The sequence below is a fragment of the Macrobrachium rosenbergii genome, chromosome 32 (assembly GCF_040412425.1).
Source record: "Macrobrachium rosenbergii isolate ZJJX-2024 chromosome 32, ASM4041242v1, whole genome shotgun sequence".
Taxonomy (NCBI): domain Eukaryota; kingdom Metazoa; phylum Arthropoda; class Malacostraca; order Decapoda; family Palaemonidae; genus Macrobrachium; species Macrobrachium rosenbergii.
Genome location: NC_089772.1, coordinates 13,734,943 through 13,761,458, shown reverse-complemented (window position 1 = coordinate 13,761,458; position 26,516 = coordinate 13,734,943). Strand labels below are relative to the sequence as shown.

The 26,516-nt window shown below is 39.7% G+C and overlaps 1 protein-coding gene across 25 annotated transcripts in view; it reads right to left on the bottom strand.

The window, feature by feature from the left end:
* Window positions 1-26,516, bottom strand: part of LOC136855727 (tight junction protein ZO-1-like) — a 409,885-nt gene that overhangs the window by 297,098 nt on the left and 86,271 nt on the right. Inside the window, exon 1 of one of the 25 annotated variants that reach the window (XM_067133065.1) lies at window positions 10,346-11,967. The exons of the other annotated variants lie outside the window; for them this stretch is intronic. Within the exon in view, the coding sequence (XP_066989166.1) occupies window positions 10,346-11,233 (888 nt within the window). The 5' untranslated portion in view covers window positions 11,234-11,967. Of the gene's footprint in view, window positions 1-10,345; window positions 11,968-26,516 lie in introns of those variants that run through there. 25 annotated transcript variants of the gene reach the window in all.

Below are 26,516 nucleotides of genomic sequence, written 5' to 3'. Positions count from 1 at the left end.
CTTTTCATTCTCTGGTGTAAGAAGCATTCATCATACTTGAGAGAGAGAGAGAGAGAGAGAGAGAGAGAGAGAGAGAGAGAGAGAGAGAGAGAGAGAGAGAGAGAGAGAGAGAGAGAGAAGTGTTAGTCACTACTGAAATTGTATATTCTTTATTATGCCTAATGTAAAATTTAATACTATAATTATTAGGTTCAGCGCATTCTCTTCGGTAGGCCAAATTTAAGAAAACTGTCCTCTGTCTCTTGTTTAGCTCTCTGTTTAAAATAAGAGTGTAATATCTGCAGTCAATGGAAAATACTCCCTAAAAAACAAAACGATAGATATTTAAATATATTAAAATTAGATGCAACTGAAGTAAATGTTATTGTGATAGTTTTTTTATTTCTTAAAAATTTAACGTCTATGCCACAAATCTGCTTCGCTTGAATAATTCTATTTGTTATAACTTTACACCTAAATGTTACAACTTAGAACTCCGTGTATTTACATCTTATAACCTTGCCATTTTTTTTCACCCGACTTATTACTAGAGAGCAACTTAACAGTTACTCCCTATAACCTGCAGTACCAAAACGCTAGGAAATGTCACAAATAAATCGAACCTCGGCCACTGAAACAAGAAAATACAAACAGTACACGTACAGCTGGCAAGTGCTTAAAAACAGCCGTTCCTTCGTTCCTTTACGTGGCTAAGAACCAATTGGTTACTTGGCAACGGGACCTACAGCTTATTGTGGAATCCGAACCACGTTATAGCGAGAAATGAATTTCTATCGCCAGAAATAAATTCCTCTAGCTCTTCATCAGCCGGTCGGGGAATTGAACTCCGGCCCATCGAGTGACAGTCCGAAGCTCTACCGACTCACCCAACGAAGGGCTCGCTGCTGTATAAAGCCGCCTTGAGAAGGGCTCTTATAGATACTCTTGTGTAATTTACACTTCTGTCATTCGTGGCAAGAAATCTGGTGAAAACGAGAAAAGAAATATACTTACTGGTTGGCAACTGTAACTGAAATAGGATTAGTATTAGAAGGAACGAACTTTCGAACAACGTGGCATTAAGTTTTGTACATTAAAATGGGTTCATTCATGTTGGCAGATGAGTTAGTTCCATCACAAGCACACTAATAAAAGCTTTAGAACGCACTCAAGAAGCAGTAACATCTCGAAAGTATATGAAATGAACGAAAAGACTGAATAGGAAGCGACGAGGCAAAATGGTATTTCACATAAGACCGGTTGGAAATGTAGCACGCCACTGGTAAAATGAATGATGAAAGTAGAGGGACAAACATCAACTGATGAGAAAAGTTCATAAACTGAAATTATTCAAGTCCTTTTGCGCCCCAAACCCGGTGCGCAATTTCCCGAGATGTAACCGAGTACTGGGACCTTTCCCTGAAAAAAGCGGGACGCCATATCTTAAAAACTAACCACAGAATTTTCTTGAAAATAATCTTATTATGTTTCCCACACCCAAATTACACAACATACTCTAACCTAATCTAACTCAACTTAGCGTAACGTAAAGTAACGTAACGTAACCTAACCTCTAACCTAACCTAACCTAATCTAGGGGCATGGCAAAAAAACCGGGGCTGGTGCAATACTAGCATACGTCTCAGGAATTCTCAACCCGGGGCTATGATGCAATTTACTCATTTCATTCTGTGTGAGGCAATGTTTGGGGAAGAGAGAGTTCAGTGTTCAGAGCGATAAAATAAATGACGAGTGAATAAAAAGAGGAAGTGACGAAAACACTTGAACCATCCTAACTTTCAAACGAACCTCCAGGAAAGTTTGAAGCAAAACATGAACTTCTATGGACGAAGTACAAGAATGTTATTTTCTCATTAAAAAACAAACTACAAATGAAGACACTGGGACTTCTACTATTCAATGGAAACAAGTGAATACATACATGCGTAAGTACATACTCACGTATTAAGAAATAAATCATGAAGCTACAAATGTCGCTTAATGTCAATTGCCGAGGCTAAGTACATTTCCCCGCTCACGACGGGTAAAAACAGTACAGCAGATTCGGCAAAGACTTATACCTCTCTTGATAGCGCAGTGGGCAGCGTCTACTGGAGTCGCTGAATAGGTTTCGTGTCAAGGGTTCGTGTCCCGACGATACCAATTCATTTATCACTTATATAAATTCCCCTTCGGCGACAATTCTCCATCGGAGATATTCCCGAGGAAGCGTGAATTTGATATTAAGCGACATTTGTAGCTTCATTATTGTATATAAATCACAGTGTGATAAAAAATTTCATATGTATATATATATATATATATATATGTAATATATAATATGATATTTGTATGCAAGCTTTTCAGGCACAGTCTCCCCCACATTTTCTGCAAGCGCTAGCGCACATGTGGCTTCCACAATTTACTGGCTCAACCCCTAATATCTCCGGCAATTCGTCCAGTCTACAAAGATGAATTCTTGGCTGAATAAATATGGCCAAGTGCTGAAGTATTTGTGGTCTTACTATTAAACCGTGGAAGCCACGTGAGCATTAGTACTTTCAAAAAAATATAATATATATATTTGTAATACATCGTCAAAAAATATATAGAGTATATACATACATAAATTATATATATATATATATATATATATATATATATATATATATATATATATATATATTGTACGTGAGAGGATCTCACATTTATAACAAGTAACACCAGTGTTATTTGGATCTATTCTGAACCCTCTGTAAACGTGGAACTACTGTAGAGCCAAGCCTAATCAAAATCAACGGCCAGATCTCGCTTCAAGAGATGGCAGCGTTCCCGGGACTTGTTGGGCACAGTCTCCCATCTCTTAGAACACTGCAGATTACTATCTTAATACGGTTTCCTCACCATAATGGCATTACCACAAGTAGGGCGACAGAGCCTTAAAAGAAATTCTTCCACGCAATAAGAATGGCTCCGACAAAATATGACTGCGGGTGTGCCGAAAAGAATCCGATTCTCAAAATCTATAGCCTCCTATACTTGCAAGTCACGATAACTCTGCCATAAAGCTGCATAAGCGGTATAACATTTTACAGAAAGTAACCCAGCCTTTGTTAAATTCCGCCACTCATGTCTTTCCTGAGTTTTATCTTCCACAAATCTCCACTTGTCTCCAGCCACCTTTCTCACAGTTTTCATCCAATTCGATCTGGTTCTTCCACCTCAGGCACTCCTCCAGGCCGCCACTAATGCTGTTATACCCGCGTAATTATGCAAGTGCAGGCAAAACTGAACCCACTAATGTTTAGTTATACCTGCACAGTTAAGCCAGCACAGGGCAAAACTGAACCCACTAACGTTCAGTTACACCTGCGCAGTTATGCCTGTGCAGGCAAAACTGAACCCACTAACGTTTAGTTATACCTGCGCAGGCAAAACTGAACGTTAGTGGGGTGAGTTTTGCCTGGACAGGCCGACTGTGCAGGCAAAACTGAGCAGATATAACCGAACGTTGGTGGCCGCCTTCAGACTTGAGGTAGAATACAGCTGTACCTCAACCACTGTCACTCACTTCACTACTATTGCAGTAGCAGTCCTGAGCAAATTGACTAACCTGAAAATAGCTTTAACACTGACCTCAAAAGGGTGTCCCTTTACCAGGGGTTCACAACCCTCGACAAGGCACTCTTCCGCCTCAGGAAATCAGTATCCTAAGCAAATGGCACTTCCTAGGCCTGCAGTGTTCAGGTGGTACTGGTTACCGCTCCCAGCCAGTATTCAATTTTTAACTAACATGAATATATTTTTATATATTTATATGTATATATATACATATATATGTGCGTGTGCGTACGTATGTGTTCGTATATTCAAATAATTTCCAAGTGAATAAGTTACAAAATTCCGTTATCTGGAATGAAAAGTTTCTCATCGGATTTGTAATAAGGGGATCTGATGCGGTTCAGTGAATCGTCGCAGTGTTGAATTTTACCGTATTTTTTTTTTTAAACTATAGAAAACGCTACCCACCGGAAGCAAGACAGCACCACCACGTCTTGTGAACACCGGAAGAGTGCTAAGCAAGGCGAGAATGTCACAAGAGAAGAGATGTCACGAATGGAATATAGATGCGAGGATATTATTTTTGATGTCCCTAATTGTCCCTTCACCATCTCATTTCTAACCATGTAAAGCTTCGTCAATGACGAGACAAGCATTCAAAACGCTTTGAACAGCCAAGGATCAATAAGACTCCGTCTTCCCGCTGCTGCCAGCACCATTTTGCAGAAGAGCGAGGAGGAGGTGGAGGAGGAGGAGGAGGAGGAGGAGGAGGAAGCAGTGAAAAAAACCAGCGTGGTCAAAGACCCACCCGGCAAATTCCATCAGAGCCAGGCTTTTCCGAAGCTACTCGAGTCACGGAAAGAGTCCTAACGGTGGTGTTACCGCCACCGCTTTCTGACCATGATATCGGGGGGACTGAAGTCACTCGACAGCAATCTATTTCACCGTTACGATAAAAACGAAACCCAGACGGAGGTGGCGACGAGGATGGTGGTACGTGATGATGATATATACTCAGATCATGCATACATTACGTGTATATATTAAAGACAGACATTAAAAAATACACGTTATTGCTTATGCATACCTTGCTATGGTATCACATATATATAGTATACATTCATAATTAATTTACATTATATATATATATATATATATATATATATATATATATATATATATATATATATATATATATATATATACATACACACGTTAATTAATATGTAAATACATACACACATATATATGTATATATACATATATACAAGTACATATATATAATATATACATATACATGGAGAGAGAGAGAGAGAGAGAGAGAGAGAGAGAGAGAGAGAGAGAGAGAGAGAGAGAGAGAGAGAGAGAGAGAGAACCTTACAAACACGACTAATAGAAATTAATATTTCCGGCGATACTGTTTCAACCCCTACCTCTTTGTGTGTGTGAGAGAGAGAGAGAGAGAGAGAGAGAGAGAGAGAGAGAGAGAGAGAGAGAGAGAGAGAGAGAGAGACACTCCACCAACTGCATCTTAACCCAGCTTTCGCCAGGCCAAAATTTGAAGACTGCGCTACAAATAAATCCCAGAGCCCAAACCAATGAGAAGAGAGCAGATTCTCACCATTGCTAAAAACTTTACAATCTGTTTCTTTCGCTTTGAGCGAGAACAGATGCGTTGACTACTCAACGTTTCCAATTTCAATATGACGTGTGAGTAAGTATACGGGTACATATAACGTCTATTATGACTATGGAACCATTCAAGTATGTGGCGGTTGGTATCGAAATGTTAACTGCGTTACATACTATTTTTATTTATTTTGTTTGATTTATTTTCTGTTTCTATATATTTTTTATCTATTCTTACCGTTTACTTTTCTTCTGATTTAATTTCTTTTATTTTATATCAGTGAGTGGGTACGTTCTGTACAGCAGGCTGTCTGATGCGACCGATTTTTATCTATACACTGAACTAATATTATTTTAATATAAATATTATAATAGTATTTTATTTTAAAGTAATATTTTAATAATATTCTCATAACAGTAAGTGGGTACGTTCTGTACAGCAAGCTGTCTGATGCGACCGATTTTTATCTATACACTGAACTAATATTATTTTAATATAATATAATAGTATTTTATTTTAAAGTAATATTTTAATAATATTCTCATAACATTTTAACAATATCAAAATAATATTTTAATGTTTTTAAATAAAGTTAAGCTTTCCGGCTGATCAACATTTTCGACGCCCAATAAGGATACGGTAATTTATCAAGGCCAATAGCTACAAAGAGCTTCTTGTATTTGGGTGTTTTGAGTTTTCTGAAAAAGAAAAGCTACTGAGATGGCTATCTGTCTGTCCGTCCGCGCTTTTTCTGTCCGCCCTCGGATCTTAAAAGCTACTGAGGCTAGAGGGCTGCAAATTGGTGTGTCGATCATCCACTTTCCAGTCATCAAACATATCAAATTGCAGCCCTCTAACCTCAGTAGTTTTTATTTTATTTCAGGTTAAAGGTAGCCATGATCGTGGTCTGGCACCGCTATAGGTGCAACAACACAGGCCACCACCGCCCAGCGTTCGAGTCTCCGACCGGCCAATGAAGAATTACAGGAATTTACTTCTGGTAATAGACCATCCATTGCTCGTCATAATGTGGTTCGGATTCCACAATAAGTTGTAGGTCCCGTTGCTAGGTAACCAGTTGGTTCTTGGTCACGTAAAATAAATCTAATCCTTCGGGCCAGCCCTAGGAGAGCTGTTAATCAGCTCAGTGGTCTGGTTAAACTAAGATATACTTAACCGGGCTTTGGCTGAGAGTTTAATGGGCCGCGGCTGAGAGTATCATACAGCATTATACGCTGTACAGAAAACTCGATTGCGCCGAAGAAACCTCAGCGCATTTATTACTTGCTTTCTATTACATGCTACTTATCTAAACGAAAATGAACTCAAACTCATCTGTCGACATTTTGAATATTCAGATTACTTCATATGAATCATAGACGGATCAGGGTAATTACACTGCCACGTCAGATTTCAAGGTCAGTAGCTACTACAATGAGTTTCCATTATTCGAGTATTTTTTTTTTTACTGCATAATACCTATGTACATGAAAATGAACTCAAACTTATCTATCGACATCTTAAGAAGAATTCAGATTGCATCATATGAATCTTAGATGGAATAAACACTGTCACACCTGATTTCGAGAAATTTGCAAAATCTTTCGGTGCCATAAATCCTACTCCACTACTTATTACGGCTTTCCATTATCCTTCCTCGTTACTGTCAGGACCTTTCCTCTACACATCGGCTACCTCTTGTCATGAAGTAGGAATGGAATGGAACACTGAGTTTAGCCCAAAGGCCAAAGCACTGGGACCTTTTGAGGGTCACTCAGCGCTGGAAAGGAAATTGAGAGAAGGTAGGTTCGAAAGGTGTAACAGAAGGGAAACCTCACACTTGCACTGCGAAATAATTGTTAGGAGAGGGTTAAGGATAGCAAGACGGAAGAAAGATGATGTGAATGGAGGTACAGTAACTGTGCTTTCCACCTTTCTGTTGCAGCGCAACCCGGTCTCTCCTTCCAGTGCCATTTCTGTACTGGATAGACAGGAATGAAGAACAGGGGGAGTTTGGCCAATAAAAATACTATGACAAAAAGAACACTGCATCTCATTATACGATATTCAACTTTTACCTTGAATTCCCATTCCGTCTTCCTATTCCCGTTCGGTGTTCCTAAGAAGATCAATATGTTAAAATTTAGAAAATCACACCACAGACGAGCTTGTCGTGATCAGTGGGATGAACGCAATCTGATTTGGTCATTTGCCTCGTCGAGACATGGCGTCTGAATGTGACACATTTCTATCTTATATCGATCTGAGGTATTTCATGACTAATCATTACATATAGATAAGTAAGAAATGAGTAAGAAATGCGCCGAAGTTTCTTCAGTGCAGTCGAGTTTTCTGTACAGTTGCTACAGCGCATTACTTTAACCACGGCCCGGTGGTGGCTTATCCTATATCGTTGCCACAAGCACGACTATGGCTAACTTTAATCTTAAATAAAATCAAAACCACTGAGGCTAGAGGGCTGCAATTTGGTATGTTTGATGATTGGAGGGTGGATGATCAACATCCCAATTTGCAGCCCTCTAGCCTCAGTAGTTTTCAAGATCTGAGGGCGGACAGAAAAAGTGCGGACGGACAGACAAATAGCCATCTCAACAGTTTTTTCACAGAAAACGAATAAGATTAACACATACTAAACTAATGTACAGCACCTTGGCAGACTCTACCAAATAAACCTACCTTATTTTTGATATCTCTTAAAATTTTATCACAGTAAGATTTCATATTCTTTTTTGTAGTAACTTTTCTCTGCATAATTTTCTTATTAATGCTTCCTATTTCATTAACAAATCACTGACATCCTTGCAAAATTAGCTACATCAAAACAATCTTTGAACTGCACAAAAAATCTTAAATTGTTACATTCACCGTATAACCTTGTAACAGATTTTGTTTTTAATCAAATATTTCAGTGTCTAAAAATGCATCCTTATGTTCTGAAGTATTTTCCCAACTGCTTCCTAATTTTTTTGGATCGGATTATTCTCATTTAATCTGAAATTCTGTGCCGCTGTTGATGGAACAGAATATGCCACCAATATATCTAAAGATTTCACCTAATTTTTTGCTCACATATTTAGTTCGAGTTTTATGCATAAAATCTAAATTATGGTGACGTAAAAATATGTCGGCACAATCAGCAGCTCCTGGGTCACTGCCCCCAGGAATGTCATCATTCTACGTGAAAATGAAATCACTGCCTAATATTGAGTATTATAAATAACAAAAAATACGACAAAGTTTCTTCGGCGCAATCGAGTTTTCTGTCCAGCCGCTTCAGCGTATAATCAAGGCCACCGAAAATAGATCAATCTTTGGGTGGCCTCGGTATAATGCAGTATGAGACGCGACCCATGAAACTTTAACCACGGCCCAGTGGTGGCTTATCCTATATCGTTCTCAGAAGCACGATTATGGCTAACTTTAACCTTGAATAAAATAGAAGCTACTGAGGTTAGAGGGCTGCAACTTAGCATGTCTGATGACTGGAGGGTGGATGATCAACATACCAATTTGCAGCCCTCTAGCCTCAGCAGTTTTTAAGATCTGAGGGCGGACAGAAAAAGTGCGGACAGAATAAAGTGCGGACGTACAGACAAAGCCGGCACAATAGTTTTCTTTTGCAGAAAACTAAAAACCGAAGTGATATATTCTTAAACGAAATCGTATCAGTGATCCAAAATGCTTCTTACTTGTTAACGGTAATGAAAATTCGTTTCGAATTTCAAGGGACCTCATGTTTCTGCCATCGCCTCTCTCGAACAGTTATGAACAACAACTGAAAACGGGCTGCATGGGAACCATTATGAAGCGCTTGACTTAGCATCTTTTTTTTCTAGTTTTTTGTCATTCACCTTAGCTATCAATTTCAAGAAATCAATTTCAAGAAATCCTTGCTGTTATGAAGCATCGTTTGGCGTCAGCGAAGATTGCATTACGTCTCAATCTCTTTGCTCCCAACGTTCTTAGTTTAGTTCTGGTGCAGGATTTTCAATGTGTGTATATATGTGTATGTGTATATATATATATATATATATATATATATATATATATATATATATATATATATATATATATATATATTTATATATATACATACTACTACCTTAGACTTTATTAAGACAGGATGGCTTAGATTCCAGATCCTTTCACTTCCAAAGTATAAGCGTTCGAAGACATATATATACTGTCTTTTTCTCCATCGGGTACCGATACGCAAATGAAGAAGAGACTGTTTGTCTTCGAAATCTTGTACTCTGGAAATGAGAGAATCTGGAATCTAAACCATCCCGTCTAACTGAAGCTTAACACGAGTAGTAATATATATATATATATATATATATATATATATATATATATATATATATATATATATATATATATATATATATACATACATATATATACATATATATACATATATATACATATATATACATATACATACATATACATACATATATATATATATATATATATATATATATATATATATATATATATATATATATATACATATATACACGTTTGTATGTGCAGGTGTGTGTAGGTATGATTTTAATCACTCTGATACGTGATTTATATATCTCTCTCAAAAGAAGAAGCAAAGACGGTGTAAATCCTGATAGCTTCGGCGGTTTTATTTCCAAGCCATTATCGAATTCCTTCGATAACGGCTTAGAAATGAGGCGGAAGCCATCAGGATTTTACACTGTCTTTAATTATCCTTTTCTTGGTTGAGTGCATGTGGGGCGCACAGCGTTTTCTAACTTAACAATATCTGTAACTAATCTGGAGAAGGTAATGTGGTTCTATATCAAAGGCTATATGCTCCATTTTCAACTATCCCTTTCGTATATATTACATTACTAGCATTTACGATGCCTATTTCGTTTTTTAATATTTCCCAATAATAACCATTTGCAAATGCATCCCCACGAGGAAAAATCAAATGAAAAACTAAGAGAAAGCATCAATCTATCCCTCCAAGGCAAAGTACTGGAAAAGGTTCCCAAGAAATACCACATAATCCTCAAACTACTGAAACGTGCACAACACACAGGATACTACAGCAACATACAAGCACTCCCACGAACAGCGACATCCATAGGTTCCGGTGACAGCACACCTGTCAGCCCAACAAAACAGCAATTTTACCTTGGTTCTGGTGGCAGACTTGCTCCTTCTCTTCTTGGGCTGGGAGTGGTTTGGAGGTCGAACCCATCGGGTGCTCGAGTCGTCCTCCAAAGAACACGTCGACACATTCTCAACCTCCGTCGAGGGAGAGGGTGGCCGCCCACACACGCCCAGAGATTTCAGCACCCTGCTGACGCCCAAGTTCGGCGCCATGCTGCGAGGTCTTAAGGGAAACACGGCGCCGGGGAAGACGACCGAGTTCGTCCCTAGCAAACCCGAGGGAGGCGGCGGTTCTTTCCTCCAGGAGGGTCCCTTCAGGACAGACGGGATGTCACTGTCATCGTCGTCACCGTCACGAAAGGCGCCGTAATGTATCGGGTTGTGAATGTACTGAAAACCGCCCACTTCTTCGTATATAGACTCCTCGTCTTCAGCCGCGCACCCACCGCACCCATCACACTGACAAGGCGTCGGACCCAGCACGGGTAGTCGAGTTGGGCACAGAGGGTCTCTGAGTGGCAGCGAAGGGGCACGGCGGCTTGCTTCCTCTGTCTTCCTGACATTCTTCCGGAGGAAAGGGGCACTCTCCAAGTTGTTGTTCGACATCCATCCATTGGATTTCAAAGGGGTACTGCCTGATTGTGCCTTAGGGGGTTCCCTGAAAGGCAGAGGGGTAGCGCAGCGGGAGGGCATCGCCGGCGGCTCCCTGAGTAGGGGCGGTTCCTTGGGAGGCAGGGGCGCCGAGGATGCATGCGACGACGCATCGTCGTCAGTGGTACAATGGCACGACGGCCCAGAAGAACGCACGCAATGGTGGTCATCACTGGCGTTCGAGCAACAGTCACAGTACAAGTGGGCAGGTTCCTCCCCTCCAACCATGACACTCGGGCTTCGATGCAAATCTATCATGCGGAGGACAAGACGGTGCTCACCATATAAGAGGAAATTTGAATGTCACTTAACAGTATAATCATTTCAAATAACAATGTGAGCGTACTGCAGAATGTCTACAAATCTCTGACTGCGTCAGTTCACTTGATATTAGAATCACGTACGTTGCAACCAGCTTCTCACGTCACGATAAGTCACCCCGGTTCAAGTCACGAACAATCGAAGGCAAATTGAAATTACACTCAAACTGAAAAATTCTATTCAAGCACAGACAACACTTGGTATTCACTTCATACAATCACCTGAAAAACCTTTGATATAAAAAAAACACCATCTTGTTATGCATCCAACTAAAACAAATCCCTCCTGGTCATCACGAAATACCTCAAAAAATATAATGTCCAAGGAATAAACTCTACAAAACTGCCCATTTTACATTCAGCCCAAGATCCTTAACGTACACCTAACAATGCAACGTACTAATATGTCTGCCAGAGAGGGGCGCTTCCAGCGTCACTACATTTCACAGGATACTTCAAGTTCGGCGCGTGGAAACCTGGTCCTCTTCTTCATCCAGAAATAAAAACCGACTGACGACAAGTACGAAACCATGGCGAAATGGAATCGGTATATCACAAAAGATGTAGATATAAAACCCACTGCAGTATCGACGGCGGTTTTGTCGAAGTGGCGAGAGTGTGGCGCACAGTTCAAGAAGGATCAGACTGGCGTTAACTGGAGGCAAGTCAGTCAGGCCAACCAAACGCTCCCTGACAAAACGCAGCAGCAACCAACCCCCTTCCTACCCCCTCCTTCCCCCATCGAAGAACACGTCCGGTGTCCGTGTGATAATCCTCGTTCACTTCCTCCTCCTTCTCCTCCTCCTCCTCACCCTTCTACACCCAGACCCCTCCTGCATTTCCGACTTCGCCAGACACCTGCAAAACCTCTCGCTCAGGTAAAACACATTTCTACAATCTTGGTTTACGTAGTCACCTGTAGGAGATCTGTCAAAAAATCAAGTGGAATGGAATATGGAACATAGAATTTAGGCCAAAGGCCTAGCGCTGGGACCAATGAGGTCATTCAGTGCTACACAAAATCAAGTGTGATGGACATAGGCAAAATCAATAGAAATTTTTCAGGTGACAGACATGGGCAAAATCAATAGGAAATTTTTCGGGTGACAGACATGGGCAAAATCAATAGGAAACTTTTCGGGTACCACATATGGGCCAAATTAATGGAAATTTTTCGGGTGACAGACATGGGCAAAAAATTTTTGGGTGACAGACATAGGCAAAATCAATACATAAATTTCAGGTGACAGACATGGGCAAAATCAATAGAAGTTTTTCGGGTGACAGACCTGGGCAAAATCAATAGATCATTTTTCAGGTGACAGACATGGGCAAAATCAATAGATCATTTTTCGGGTGACAGACATGGGCAAAATCAATAGATCATTTTTCAGGTGACAGACATGGGCAAAATCCATAGGTCATTTTTCGGGTGACAGACATGGGCAAAATCAATAGATCATTTTTCGGGTGACAGACATGGGCAAAATCAATAGGACATTTTTCGGGTGACAGACATGGGCAAAATCAATAGGAAATTTTCGGCGAATTCGTAACCAAGGACTGCACCTCTTTCTTCAAGGTCTGTCACGAATTCGTCCGCAAATGATGGAAAGGGAGAGAGAGAGAAAGAGTGACTTGGCGTTGCATATAATGTATCCAACAAGAAGGCTTTCCTATCGGTGTGAAAAGCACAAAGTTGCAGCCCAATTCCTGCGTACCGAGGGGAATACATTGGTGCACTGGCTGGAAATGAGAGTATCTTAACTTCCAAAAATTACTCGACGATCAATTAAAAAGAGAAAACGAGTAAAAAATCCTCCGAAGTAACTTTGGCGCAATGGAGTTTTCTGTTCTGCAATTTGGCATGTTTGAAGATTGGAGGGTGGATGATCGACATACCAATTTGCAGCTCTCTAGCCTCAGCAATTTCTAAGGTCTGAGGGCGGACAGAGAAAGTGCGGACAGAAAAAAGTGCGGACAGAATAAAGTGCGGACGGACAGACAAAGCCGGCACAATAGTTTTCTCTTACAGAAAACTAAAAAGAGACGCATGACGCGTAAAAGAGAACAGACGCAAAACAACACGAACTAGAACACATCGTCCGGTGCTGCACCGCCGACGGTCGAGACCGCAAAGTTGTCTTCTTCGCTTCGCTGGGTGTAATTCACTTAACCGACTCACCCTAGCCCCCCACAACGACCATAACCACCCCTCCCCTCCGGCGCAACAACAAATTCACTTCGTGTACTATTTCGGACGGAACTACGTTCAAAAAAGGTCCAAAAAAGGTCCATGGTTTATGGGCAGAATGCTGATGCCAGCCTTTCTCTGGAAAGCACCGAGACAATGCCATTGGATCGGATAATGTACAGAAAAAAAAAAATAGTAAGCTATTTTAACGTAAAAAATAATAAGTTATATCCGTGCATTACAAAAGGTTTTTACCTTATTAGCGGTTTGAGGGCTACAGTTTAAGAATCTAGTAAAGTCCACCAAGCTCCCTATTAAAGTGAATGATTATATATATATATATATATATATATATATATATATATATATATATATATATATATATATATATATATATATATATGTGTGTGTGTGTGTGTGTGTGTGTGTGTAAAATACCAAGCATAACTTGGTCGCCAAGTAAAGTGCGAACACAGTACCTTCCTGTCTTCTATTGCTGTGAAGTCAGTTTGGCTAAAAAATAAAACACACACACACACACACACACACACACACACACACACACACACACACACACACACACTCTCTCTCTCTCTCTCTCTCTCTCTCTCTCTCTCTCTCTCTCTCGATCCATCGAGAAATGAAGACAATCCTTCCAGCTTTCATGATTCGGCAAACAGGGAGCTGTCGAACAATTCCACATTCTGAAGGTGAAGAACTTCCCCGTTCTTCACGAACTTCATAATGTTCAAAAGAGCAAATAGGTGGTCACGTCGGTCTGAAAACCTCTTGAGAGCAATGCTGCCCCAAAATGGAAATCTGCAGTATCTGCAAAATTTTAGAAATTGAGATATGCCACCTACTGGGCTCGTGAAACACTAATACACATGTTACTGCAGTTTCAGGACGATTCTTCAATGCTTTCCACGAGTATTTAGGAGGTCCCATTTGCAGTATCTGCAAAATCAGTAGTGAGGCAAGGGAGTATCTATCAATTTTTCTCAGGTTTGTATTTTTGCAGATACTGCAGTTTTCCATTTTAGGAGGGGTCCCATTTGCAGTATCTGCAAAATCAGCAGTAAGGCAAGGCAGTATCTATCAATTTTTCCCAGTCTTGTATTTTTGCAGGTACTAAAGTCTTCCATCTAGGACAGAATGGCCGGAGCGACAGCAATACATTGAACGCAGATTTTTCACAGACCGATCTCGAGAATGTATGACTTTGCAAGAGTCCGGATTGCAGACCGCAATCTTCCCGCTGCACGAGCAAGAGAACATGCACTAACAAAGGCAATTATAATTACAGGAGCAACAAAGGAAGTTGAGAGCAACAAAGGAAGTTGCATCAATCGGGACAGGAGCAACAGCGCATGACTTAGAACGAGGAGGATCATGTGAACTTCCACAAGGGAAAAAAAAAGGGGACGCCATCACAAGACCTGGGGAGGGGGGACCTTGAACACACGTTAGTACTTGCACCTGAATTGCTAAAGAGTCAAGATTCCTGATTCAGAGCAGAACAGAGTGTAGGATTTCGGCCAAAGGCCAAGCGCTGGGACCTATGGGGTCATTCAGCGCTGGAACTGAAATTGACAGTAAAAAGGTTTCATGAGGTCATTCAGCGCTGAAACTGAAATTGACAGTAAAAAGGTTTCAAAGGCGTGACAGGAGGTAAACCTCAAAGCACTTGCACTATGAAACAACTGTTAGGAGAGGGGTGGATAGCAAGATGGAAGAAAGAGAATATGAACGGAGGCACGGTAAAAGGAACGAAAGGTGTTGCGTGTGTGTTTGTGTAATCTTAATGCACGCAAACACTAGGTATATATATGTATATATATGATATATATATATATACATATATATATATATATATATATATATTATATATACAGTATATTTATGTGTGTGTATATATATATATATATATATATATATATATATATATATATATATATATATATATATATATATATATATATATATATATATATATATATATATATATATATATATATATATATATATATATATATATATATATATATAGCGCGCGCGTGTGTGTGTGTGTACGCGTGTGCACTGGAATGCAAGCCGATAACACTTGAAAAGACCTGTTCTGGCGACCTGTGAAGCATCTCTCACAGAGGCATTTCCTTTACTGTAACAAAATCTGTAATTCCTGACGAAGTTACCTTTCGTCACGTGGCGTCTAAAACTATTCATTCTCCCAAAATCCATCTATGTTGTTTAATGCGGGTAGAAATAGCCCAATTTATATGTTCAATCCAGGAACGACATCGTGTATAAGGCTATTTGGTTTCATTTTACAGTATGGGGGAACCGAGCCGGGAAAATTCCTTAACAGACTTCCCGGCTATGCGATGACGTACACCTTCTGTTGAACGACGGATGTGACGTTTCATATATGACTCGGGAAGTAGAGGAATGGAATGTACTATTTTGGCCAAAGGCCGAGCGCTGGGGCCTTTGAGGTCATTCAGCGCTGAAACGGCAATGGAGAGTAAAAGGTTTGGAAGGTGTAACAGGAGGAAGATCTCAAAGCAGTTGCACTATGAAATAACTGTTAGGAGAGGGTTAAGGAAAGTAAGGTGGAAGAAAGCGAATGTGAAAGGAGGTACAGTAAAAGGAACGAAAGGGGTTGGACCTAGGGGCCAAAGGCATGCTAGAAATACCCTATTGCCTACAGTGCGCCCCATGGCATTAACACTTAAACATTCAGTCAGGACGATCATGTATTCTGCCGACAATTTCAGGCTAATTGTTAAATTATGGAACTTGATCACTACGGTAGTTTGCATGGATGCGTCAACCCTATTAAATTTAATAGGGTTGACGCATCCATGCTTCTTTGAAGCGTCCCTTCGCTCCCTAGCTGCGACCTCTCTCATTTCTTTTACTGTACCTCCGTTCATGTTCTTTTCCTTCCATCTGACTTTCCACCCTCTAAAAACTGCTTCCTAGCGAAACTGCGAGGTATTCATTCTGCCACACCTTTGAAACCTTCTTACTATCAATTTCCCTTTCAGCAATGAATGGCATTATAGGTCCCAGAGCTTCAATTCTATTCCTTAAGCTTCACTGGGATAGTAATATTCTCAAGGATTTATTTGCCATGGCGGGGGCACGTGCCCAGGTGCCCCACCCACCGGATCCGCTATTGGCCTTGAGATTCGGGTTACCTTCCTCGGCATTTCATTCAAGCAAACTTTCCTCTTTTACGTTATTGCAATGACCATAATGCCTGCTTGCCCGCTCTTTTATCTGTAACTTCGAATTTCCGTTTATTTATTTATCAATTAAATTAGTTTTGTTTTGATCTGCTCACCCATAACATGTATATTCTACTTATTCCCGTATTGCAAAAACACTGCTTGACCTTGTATGGCACCCTTCATTTTGTGTGACTTAGAGTTAATTTAATAAAGTGGCGCATCACACGTTTCCCATTTTCGGTGCTGATCGATGACCACTCAAAGTGTTCCAGTTATTGTACGCGGTAACTGCCAGTAATTATCATAGGCTGGTCAGCTCGTACAGTGGTTAAGTGTCGTGGCATGCCACTCAGATGTAGCGGCGGGTTCGCGTCTCCCCCGGGGCGATGAAAAATCACTGGCTCTGTATCATGATCAGTTACTGCTGCAGTGTTTGGGGGGTCTGCTGCGGCGGGAGGTTGAAACCAACATTCTTTGGAAGCTTGAGTCTCAAGTCAGTGGCCCCTTTGGTGTGCGTGTTCCTAGTGAATAGGTTTCAGCTACCGAAATAATAATAATAATAATAATAATAATAATAATAATAATAATAATAATTTTGAGTACGTTGAAGTCTGCATAAAAGCTATCATTAACAGGCATAGAAACATGTGAGTGGTAACTGCAGTGACTGCATATGCAATTATTAGCATAACATAAATAAATAGGTGTACGTAATGATTATAACAGTTACTGCGTGCGTGCGTATCAGTGTGAAATCAATCATTAAAATGCAGATATACAAATGAATGCGCTTCACATACGAGCAAATCTCGCTACACAAAATCCAACGATAAAAGAATACACTGATGATATATACACCATTGGCACCATTCCGAGAAGCCACGGTAACAGTTAACCTACTTCAAAATTTGTGGTGTTGGTCAATTTCATCACAGCAACTGCAATACTGTCTGACATGGGAAAAATATCACGTCAAAATCATGAGAATTGGAGCTAATGAGGATATCAACTCTGCATCACAAGGAAACTTCAGATTTACACAAAATGTGACGTTAAATTTAAGTCGATGCCTTGCAACACAGTGAATGAAAAAAATAACTGAAATATTAAAAATACTAGAGAAAAATGCGAACAATGAAAAGCAATGATTACATATGCATTTAAAAGTAAAAAATAACATGTGACTACTTTTCGTGTATATTAATTTACCCCATAAATACATTTAACACGGCAGAGAGAGAGAGAGAGAGAGAGAGAGAGAATTAGGTCCCGCTTGACCATATATACATTTAACACAGCAGAGAGAGAGAGAGAGAGAGAGAGAGAGAGAGAGAGAGAGAGAGAGAGAATTAGGTCCCGCTTAACCCACAACAACTGATGACTTCAGCCATTATTGTAGGCGCCACCTCGCGACACAGTTGGCAACAGCACGTGCGTTTGCGCGAGAATATATGAGACATACGTGTCAAAGAGGAACCGACACTCGAACACAACGTAATTGACCACTGAGCACAAAACTGGACCATGGAATTCGCCGAGGCGGCTATCCGGCTTTTTCCGCACATTCAGAAGTGCTCAGCGACTCTTTCGCGCCATCCATTTGGACAGCGGCAGCGGGGAAGGACAGCACGAGGCAGCGTACGTTTTCAACAAGGGAATGGAATGGAATGGAATACAGAGCTTAGGCCAAAGGCCAAGCACGGGACCTACGAGGTCATTCAGCGCTGGAAAGGAAACTGAGAGTAGGTAGGTTTGAAGGGTGTAACGGGAGGAAAGCCTCGCAGTTGCACTGTGAAATAATTGCTAGGAGAGAGGGATAGCAAGATGGAAGAAAGAGAACATGAAAGGACGTGCAGTAAAAGGAACGAAAGGGGTTGCAGCTAGGGGTCGATGGGACGCTGCAAAGACCCTTTAGTAATGCCTAATAATAATTCAAGGCTAAAACGACATCCGTGGTATAAGTTGAAGACTTACTGCACCTTTTTCACGGCTTGTCTTGCGGCTGATAACAATTCCTAATGTTTAAGCATGACAACAGCATTCTGGAAGGGGTTAAATCTTGTGATTCCTGCCCTCTCTCAGAGCACAGTCGCTTTATTCATCAGGCCCAATAACATATGAGAAAATGCCATTCCTTAGATATATACATTTTATATATATATATATATATATATATATATATATATATATATATATAAATATGTATATATATATATATATATATATATATATATATATATATATATATATAAATATGTATGTATATATATATATATATGTATATATATATATATATATATATATATATATATATATATATATATATAGTCTCAGGTAATTGGGCGGCTACTTGGAAATCTTAGCTTAATGATAAATAATATTGCCAAGACCAGGAAGAACATTCTTTATTGTACAAGCTTTCGAGAAATACTTAAGCGTTGTTTCCCTCAGATCAGTTTCCGGTTTGTTTTCTGTAATCCTTTTACAATAAGATCACTTTTGAGAGAGAAGCCTACTCTGCCTGTGGACCTTAATTCCTGTGTCGTTTACTTGTTCACTTGTTCGCAGTGTGGTCTGCGATACGTGGGATCTAGTTCCCGCTGGCTCAGACACAGAATTTTGGAACACAGAGGTCTTTCTATTAGAACTAGGTTTCCCCTTTCCAAACCACCCTTTTCTGCCATTAGAGAACACAGTTTAACACAAGACCATCCTTTCACTGACCTGGATTTTCGGGTACTGTCTTTTTGTTCAAATAGACTGGACCTTTTAATTTCAGAGTCGCTGACTATTAAAAAGATGAAGCCGGAATTGAACAACAACTCGTCTGGTATTCAACTAGCTATCGTGTAATTTCATAGTAGGTACTCAATTAGGTCGTTAAATATTTTACTTTGTGAGTGGTAGTTTGTTTACATTTCACTTTAGTTTTATTTTCATATTTTTATGTTTGTGTTTTTAATTTTTCGTTATTTTACGTCTCACCCTTTTAGTTTGTATTTACTTGTTCATTTTATATATTTCGTTAGTATTTTTGCTGAAGATTTATTATGACAATTCATTTTATTGTAATTTTATTGATTCTCATCCTTGTCGGTTTTTTCAGCCTGATGATGAGGTTTTATACCTCAAAGCTTGTACAATAAAGAATGTTCTTCCTGGTCTTGGCAATATTATTTATCATTAAGCTATATATATATATATATATATATATATATATATATATATATATATATATATATATATTATATATATATTTACACATATACAGTATATATCATATATATTTATATATATATATATATATATATATATATATATATATATATATATATATATATATATATATATATATATATATATATATATATTATATGTATATATATATATAATGTGTGTATCTAGATTAACAAGAGACACTGTTATTAATCCGTGTCGTTCATATTTTTCTCTTTTTAACGCCGTGAAAGTTGGAAATTGATTTGGAATCACGACCTCACGCCAAAGAAGGTCATTTTCTTACGTGGTATGGGGCCTGACGAATAAAGCGACTGTGCTCTGACAGAGCGCAGAAATCACAAGACTGAACACCTTTAAAATGCTAAAACATCACGAATCAATTTTCTTTCCAGCGCTGAATGACTTCATAGTACCCAGTGCTTGGCGTTTGGCCTGAACTCTGTATTCCACTCCATTCCACTCCCTAGTTGAAAACGTACGCCGCCTTCTCCTGTCTTCGACCGCTGCCGTTGCTCAAAGGGATGACATGAAACAGTCGCATTGCACTTCTGAATGCGAGGAAAAGGACGGATAACTAGATACATTAACATGCTGACCGCGACTGAGCAAATGCATGCATGCTAATTTCTCTTTCCTTCACTCGCGAAGCTTATAGCTATAACGTTCAATACAAACCGGCACGTACGCTGCGTAATTAATGCATCATTCGCTCTTTAAACCATAAAAAAATTAAGCCGCAAATACTTTTACTGCCGAATTTGCATTAGTTTGGGAATAATTTACGCTCGAAAGAAATTGTGTGTGTAATTTGGTAAGGGCAGCTACCGCAGACCCAGATTTGAACCTTCTGGGTTTCACACACGAATATCCGTTACCTATCTATGAACTGACCAGTAATATATACAGCAGAGTGACATTAAACTTACACCTTTCTCCACAGTTAAGCGATAGTTTATTTCATTCATTTCCCGAGCGAGAAAAGAATATAGTATTTAAGAGATTTTGTAAAATTTGAAGGTCAGGTTTAAAGATACGGACGGACGAATGGTAAAACAGACTTCAACGCCGCAGTCAAAGCAAATCACAGTGAGCAACAAACGCCGCACCCGGCAAACGGCCTCCTCCTTAACTTCGGCCCCTGCCGCGCTTTCAGCATTCAAGAAGCACCTGTGATGATAGACGGCGGTCCAAGTCTCGCTTCTCCAATGACGCTTACGAGGCAATTAAGGCTCAGAGGAGAAGCAATAGCCCCCAATATGTAACATGCTTCATAAGCGTCGGTGAAGGCAAGGCAAAATCAATACACCTTTAGAAAATTCGCCTCCGACCACAAAGCACCAACAACTGCTTCCAATCCGACGCAACACAGTTCAAGAAAACCGTCATTTCTCGAGAGGTCTTCAGACTTCTGAAACACAAATGAAAAACACAAATGAAAGTGCCAGGGAGCTTTTAGGGGTCTAACCTTGCCTTCTGGTTCACGCAGATAACACAACCCTGAGAGAGAGAGAGAGAGAGAGAGAGAGAGAGAGAGAGAGAGAGAGATGGCTATTTCGGGGAGAAATCCATAATTTGTGGGCAATTAATTTTTTGCTTACTCTCTCTTATCCTCCTATCTGAGAAGGGAAGGAAAGGTTGCATCTAGTCTAATACCGCCTTGTGTGGCGATTAACTTCTGGGCTGCCAAGCAAAGCAGTTCAAGACATGACAATGCTTTTCATTGTTCCGTCTCATCTGCACGGCTTTCCAACGAGCAATTCCGGGAATAATCAGGTGAATTACCAAACTTCTTATATATCAAATCTGCCTTAAATTGGAAGACTGCAGTATCTGCAAAAATACAAAACTGAGAAAAACGGTAGATACTCCCTTGCCTTACTACTGATTTTGCAGATCCTGGAAATGGGACCCCTAAATACTCGTGATAAGCACTGTAGAATCATTCTGAAACTGCAGTAACTTGTGTATTAGTGTCTCACGAGCCCATAGGTGACATGTCTCAATTTCGAAAATTTTGCCGATACCGCGGTTTTCCACTTTAGGGCAGTAATACTTAAATACATTTTAAGTCTTTCGTAAAGTTGAGCATTATGAAAGACAAAGCACCCCTTTGAATCAGATTCAGCTACCAGTAATTGTTCACATTTCAATCCACAGCCTCAAGATAAATTTAACATGCATAACCGCGACATTAAAGCAAGTGAATCCCTTTCACCAGACGCCACTCCTCACGTATGCGTGGAGAACGAGGCTATGAGATCCGGAATGATGCTGTTTACAGCCTTCATTGCAGCTGGGATCGCAATGTGCAGTATACCCACTACTCCCCGTAAGCATAACCATAAACAGAAGGCACTTAGGCATCACCGTACACATGCAACTCTCTCTCTCTCTCTCTCTCACAGACACACACACACACACCAGGTCTTCAATCTATGGGCTCCGTTCGCACAAAAGAAATCAATTACTCAGTTTACTTATCCAAGATAGATGATGATGGAGTAAGAAAGACAATGATGGATGTCTTCCGAGACCCTCCATTACCTGTTTCATATCAAAAACGTCGGAGATGACGGGTCGAATTTTCACCAAAAATTCTATTCAAGTCATTACGATCTGGAAATAGTATCAACTTATTTAAAGCTTCGCCATTCACAAAAATATTTACACTAGTGAGCCTGACTGCATAGCATCTTAACACTTTCGCCTACCGATGACGTATATGAACGCCAACCAAATTGAAGTCCTTCGCTTATTGATGATGTATCCAAACATAAAAATTAGCGATTACTTACAGAATACGTAATCAGCTGCAAAATGAAACTGAACGGTCTACCTTGAAAACTGCCGGAGATGTGTGTCTTTGAACAGATAATAAAGGTATAACATTTTTACGCTTACAGCTCGAGTCACTGCCACTGCCCACAGACGTAACTGTCATAAGAGTCACAAGCGAAAGGGTTAATTGAATGCCTTGAGATGACAATGACTGAAGAATAAAACAGCTGTCTTTATTATCCACCGACAAGCAGTGTCTTTCAGGAACCGGACGATAAAAGTGCTAACGACTAGGAAGAGCACAAAGTGCTTGCGTACGATCAGTTTGTCCGGGCTGCAAAAAAACTGCTATTTTTCTTGTCAATCTTTTCTTTTCCTGAACGAACTGAATAGGAGTTTCCTCATAAGGCGTTGTTGCAGGTTTTAAAACTCCGAGACGTTACTGTTTTGAAACCTTCGCCTATTTTCTTGATAACAAGCAAGAATATAATCTAGCGGATGATTAAGACAAAAAAAAAAAAAAAAAAAAAAATCAGCGCTGAACTTTACACGATTATCCTTTTCCCCATCAATTATCTATTTTTCTTGTTAAGGGGGATGACTTAAGAAAACACAAAACAATGCAATTACCGCCACATTCATCCTTTGACTGCTAAAACTATATGTAAAATATATATATATATATATATATATATATATATATATATATATATATATATATATATATATATATATATATATATATATTATATATATATATATATATATATATATATATATATATATATATATATATATATATATATATATATATATAATGGATGTGTGTATAATATATATATATATATATATATATATATATATATATATATATATATATATATATATATAGCTATATATATATATATATATATATATATATATATATATATATATATATATATATATATATATATATATATATATAATGGATGTGTGTATAATATATATATATATATATATATATATATATATATATATATATATATATATATATATATATATATATATATATATATATATGCCGCCGGCACGGCGACACAGTGGTATGATTCTCGGCTACCAGCTGAGAGGACCGGGGTTCAAATCTCGCCGCTCACTGCATAAATCTGGTAGCCCATCAACCTGACGGTCCGGAAAAACCCGAGGGCTGGGAGTTAAACAGTGGGCCTAGCGACACACACTAGCCACACGTCATAGGCATTGGAATCTGTCCCCAACTGGCTGTCAGCCTAAGAAACAGGAGATCGGCGCCTGCCTTATGAGCCTACAGAGGCCCAGGAGGACTTTAATTTAACTCTATATATATATATATATATATATATATATATATATACATATAAATATATGTATATATATAATATATATACATGCATGCCTACGAAGAATGCTAATCAACAGCAAATACAATACATACAATTTCCAAAAACTTATCATCTTGCATTCTTTCCACATGACCTGAACACCTCTAAAGAAGTCATCTCCACCCCAACGTTCCACAACTTTGTAAAAACCTCTTACTCTCACACTTCTCCATGCAAACAAGTCGCCTTCACAGCATCCGTTAATTACACTCACATACCACATCTAGGGCTCAATTCCAAAACTGAGTTAGCTTAAAATTCCTTTCATACAATTATCGTTTGCTTCGGCATGAACACCTCTCTCTCTCATCTTGAAAATCTGTGCCACGGACAGTTCCATCTTTTTTCTTCACCTACTGCACAGCAACATTTCAGGCGTTCAGCACTAGAAGGGGCTCTCGACCAAACTTTTGAAAATGGCGTTTTTCACCTGATCAGCTTTAAAATAATCCCCCCTTTTTTGGAATAAAAAGGGGCCGGGGTTGAACTAAGATTTTTTTATGCATACTATTCTATTCCTGATCGCAAATACTTCATCTCATACAAAATTCAACTTTGTACCTTGAAAAATAAAGAAATCAGAGCGAGTTGAATTTCCAAGACTTTAATGGCTTATAACTCAAAAATGTTTTTTTGTGGTGAGAGGCCCTCTAAATGCTGAAGGCCTCATTCCTTTTTTGGCATACTTATATAACTCACAAATTCTCAAGTGAACCCATTTCTTCCATCACCCGTCTTGTTCATCGCTCCAATTCTATGCTTCCATTGACCCTAATGACGTAACTGTTGCTCACGTTCACTTTCAACTTCCACTTCTTACAGCTATTTCCAGATTTTCTGACCGGTCTCTGAGCTCCTCTTCAGTGTCACCACACCAGCTATCACCAGGTCATCCTAAACCGCTCAGCAAATTTCTTGATACTTTGCTTATCCCGCAAATTTGTACCAACCGCTTCTGTCCTTTCCTTGACCAGTCCATATATAATAATATTAATTAAACATCCAGTGATCAAAGACCAATGCATAGTCTCAACTACCACCAGCCAAACACCAGAAGTATCTGTAATGCTAAAATCCAAGTGGACCTTTCTTGTTTGTCACCCCCCCCTTGGGTGGGGGCGCGGTAGGTAGGGGATCAAGAGGGTAGGGGAGACATGACACATCCACCCTCCTCCTGCAAACCTGTTTGTCCACCCCGGGTCGGGGCGGGTTAGGTAGGGGACTGGGAGGGTAGGGGAGACATGACACATCCACCCTCCTCCTGCAAAGCTGTTTGTCTGCCCCGGGTGGTGCGGGGTAAATAGGGAGACATGACACATCCACCCTCCTACTGCAAAGCTGTTTGTCCGCCCCAGGTTGGGGCGGGGTAGATAGGGGATTGGGAGTATAGGGGAGACATGACGTGCAGCGCCGGGTTCTAGCGCAGCGTAGCGCGAGCCATCAAGCTCGTTCACTAATACCGGACACGCGAGACCTCCAAAGAAAGACGCCAGCAAGCGCAAACCGAAGACTCCCAGACGAAAGAAAGCGAGTCAGTCAGGCGACTTGTGCACAGTCACATGACTCCAAAAAAAACCTCAGGGTACAAAGGTTAAAAAAAAAAAAAAAAAACCTGGGGGAGAAGTAGAGCGCCCCAGGCGGTGCCGTAGGGCGCGACGAAGACAATATCACGAGGAACGTCCACTACTGAGTCGAGGACAGGACACATTGCAGGGAGGAAGGGATCAACAAAAAAGGAAAAGAAAATGAGAGAGAGAGAGAGAGAGAGAGAGAGAGAGAGAGAGAGAGAGAGAGAGAGAGAGAGAGAGAATCTATAGGAGGCTCGTGAAAGGGGAATTCAAGTCGCAACAGATTCCATAAAGTACAAGGCTGCCTGTACGTTATCAAACAAGCAATGCAATACATAATAATATATATTTAAACTATTTTCTTTAGCGATTCTTCGACGGTGTACTTGGCCACTAGTTAAGGCCACTAATACATTCCATATTTAGTAAAAACCAAAATAAAATAAATATGCATTCCTCGAAAAAGATAAAACCCCTCATGCAACATCTCCGCTAACTTGTCGGAAATCCACCCAGGATAAAGGGTATTAAAGAAAATTCATTCAGAAACAAAGATTCAAGTGTCTCCCAAGAGAGGAAGAGCGCATGAGCGCTAGCATATACACCACACACACACACACACACACACACACATACACACACACACACGCACAGGATATACTCGTGAAAATCCTACGACGTTACAAGCATTGACTTTCAGTATTCGAAGTTTCATCCATCTTTTTTTTCTGTAAAAGAAAACTGTTGTGCCGGCTTTGTCTGTCCGTCCACACTTTTTCTGTCCGCCCTCAGATCTTAAAAA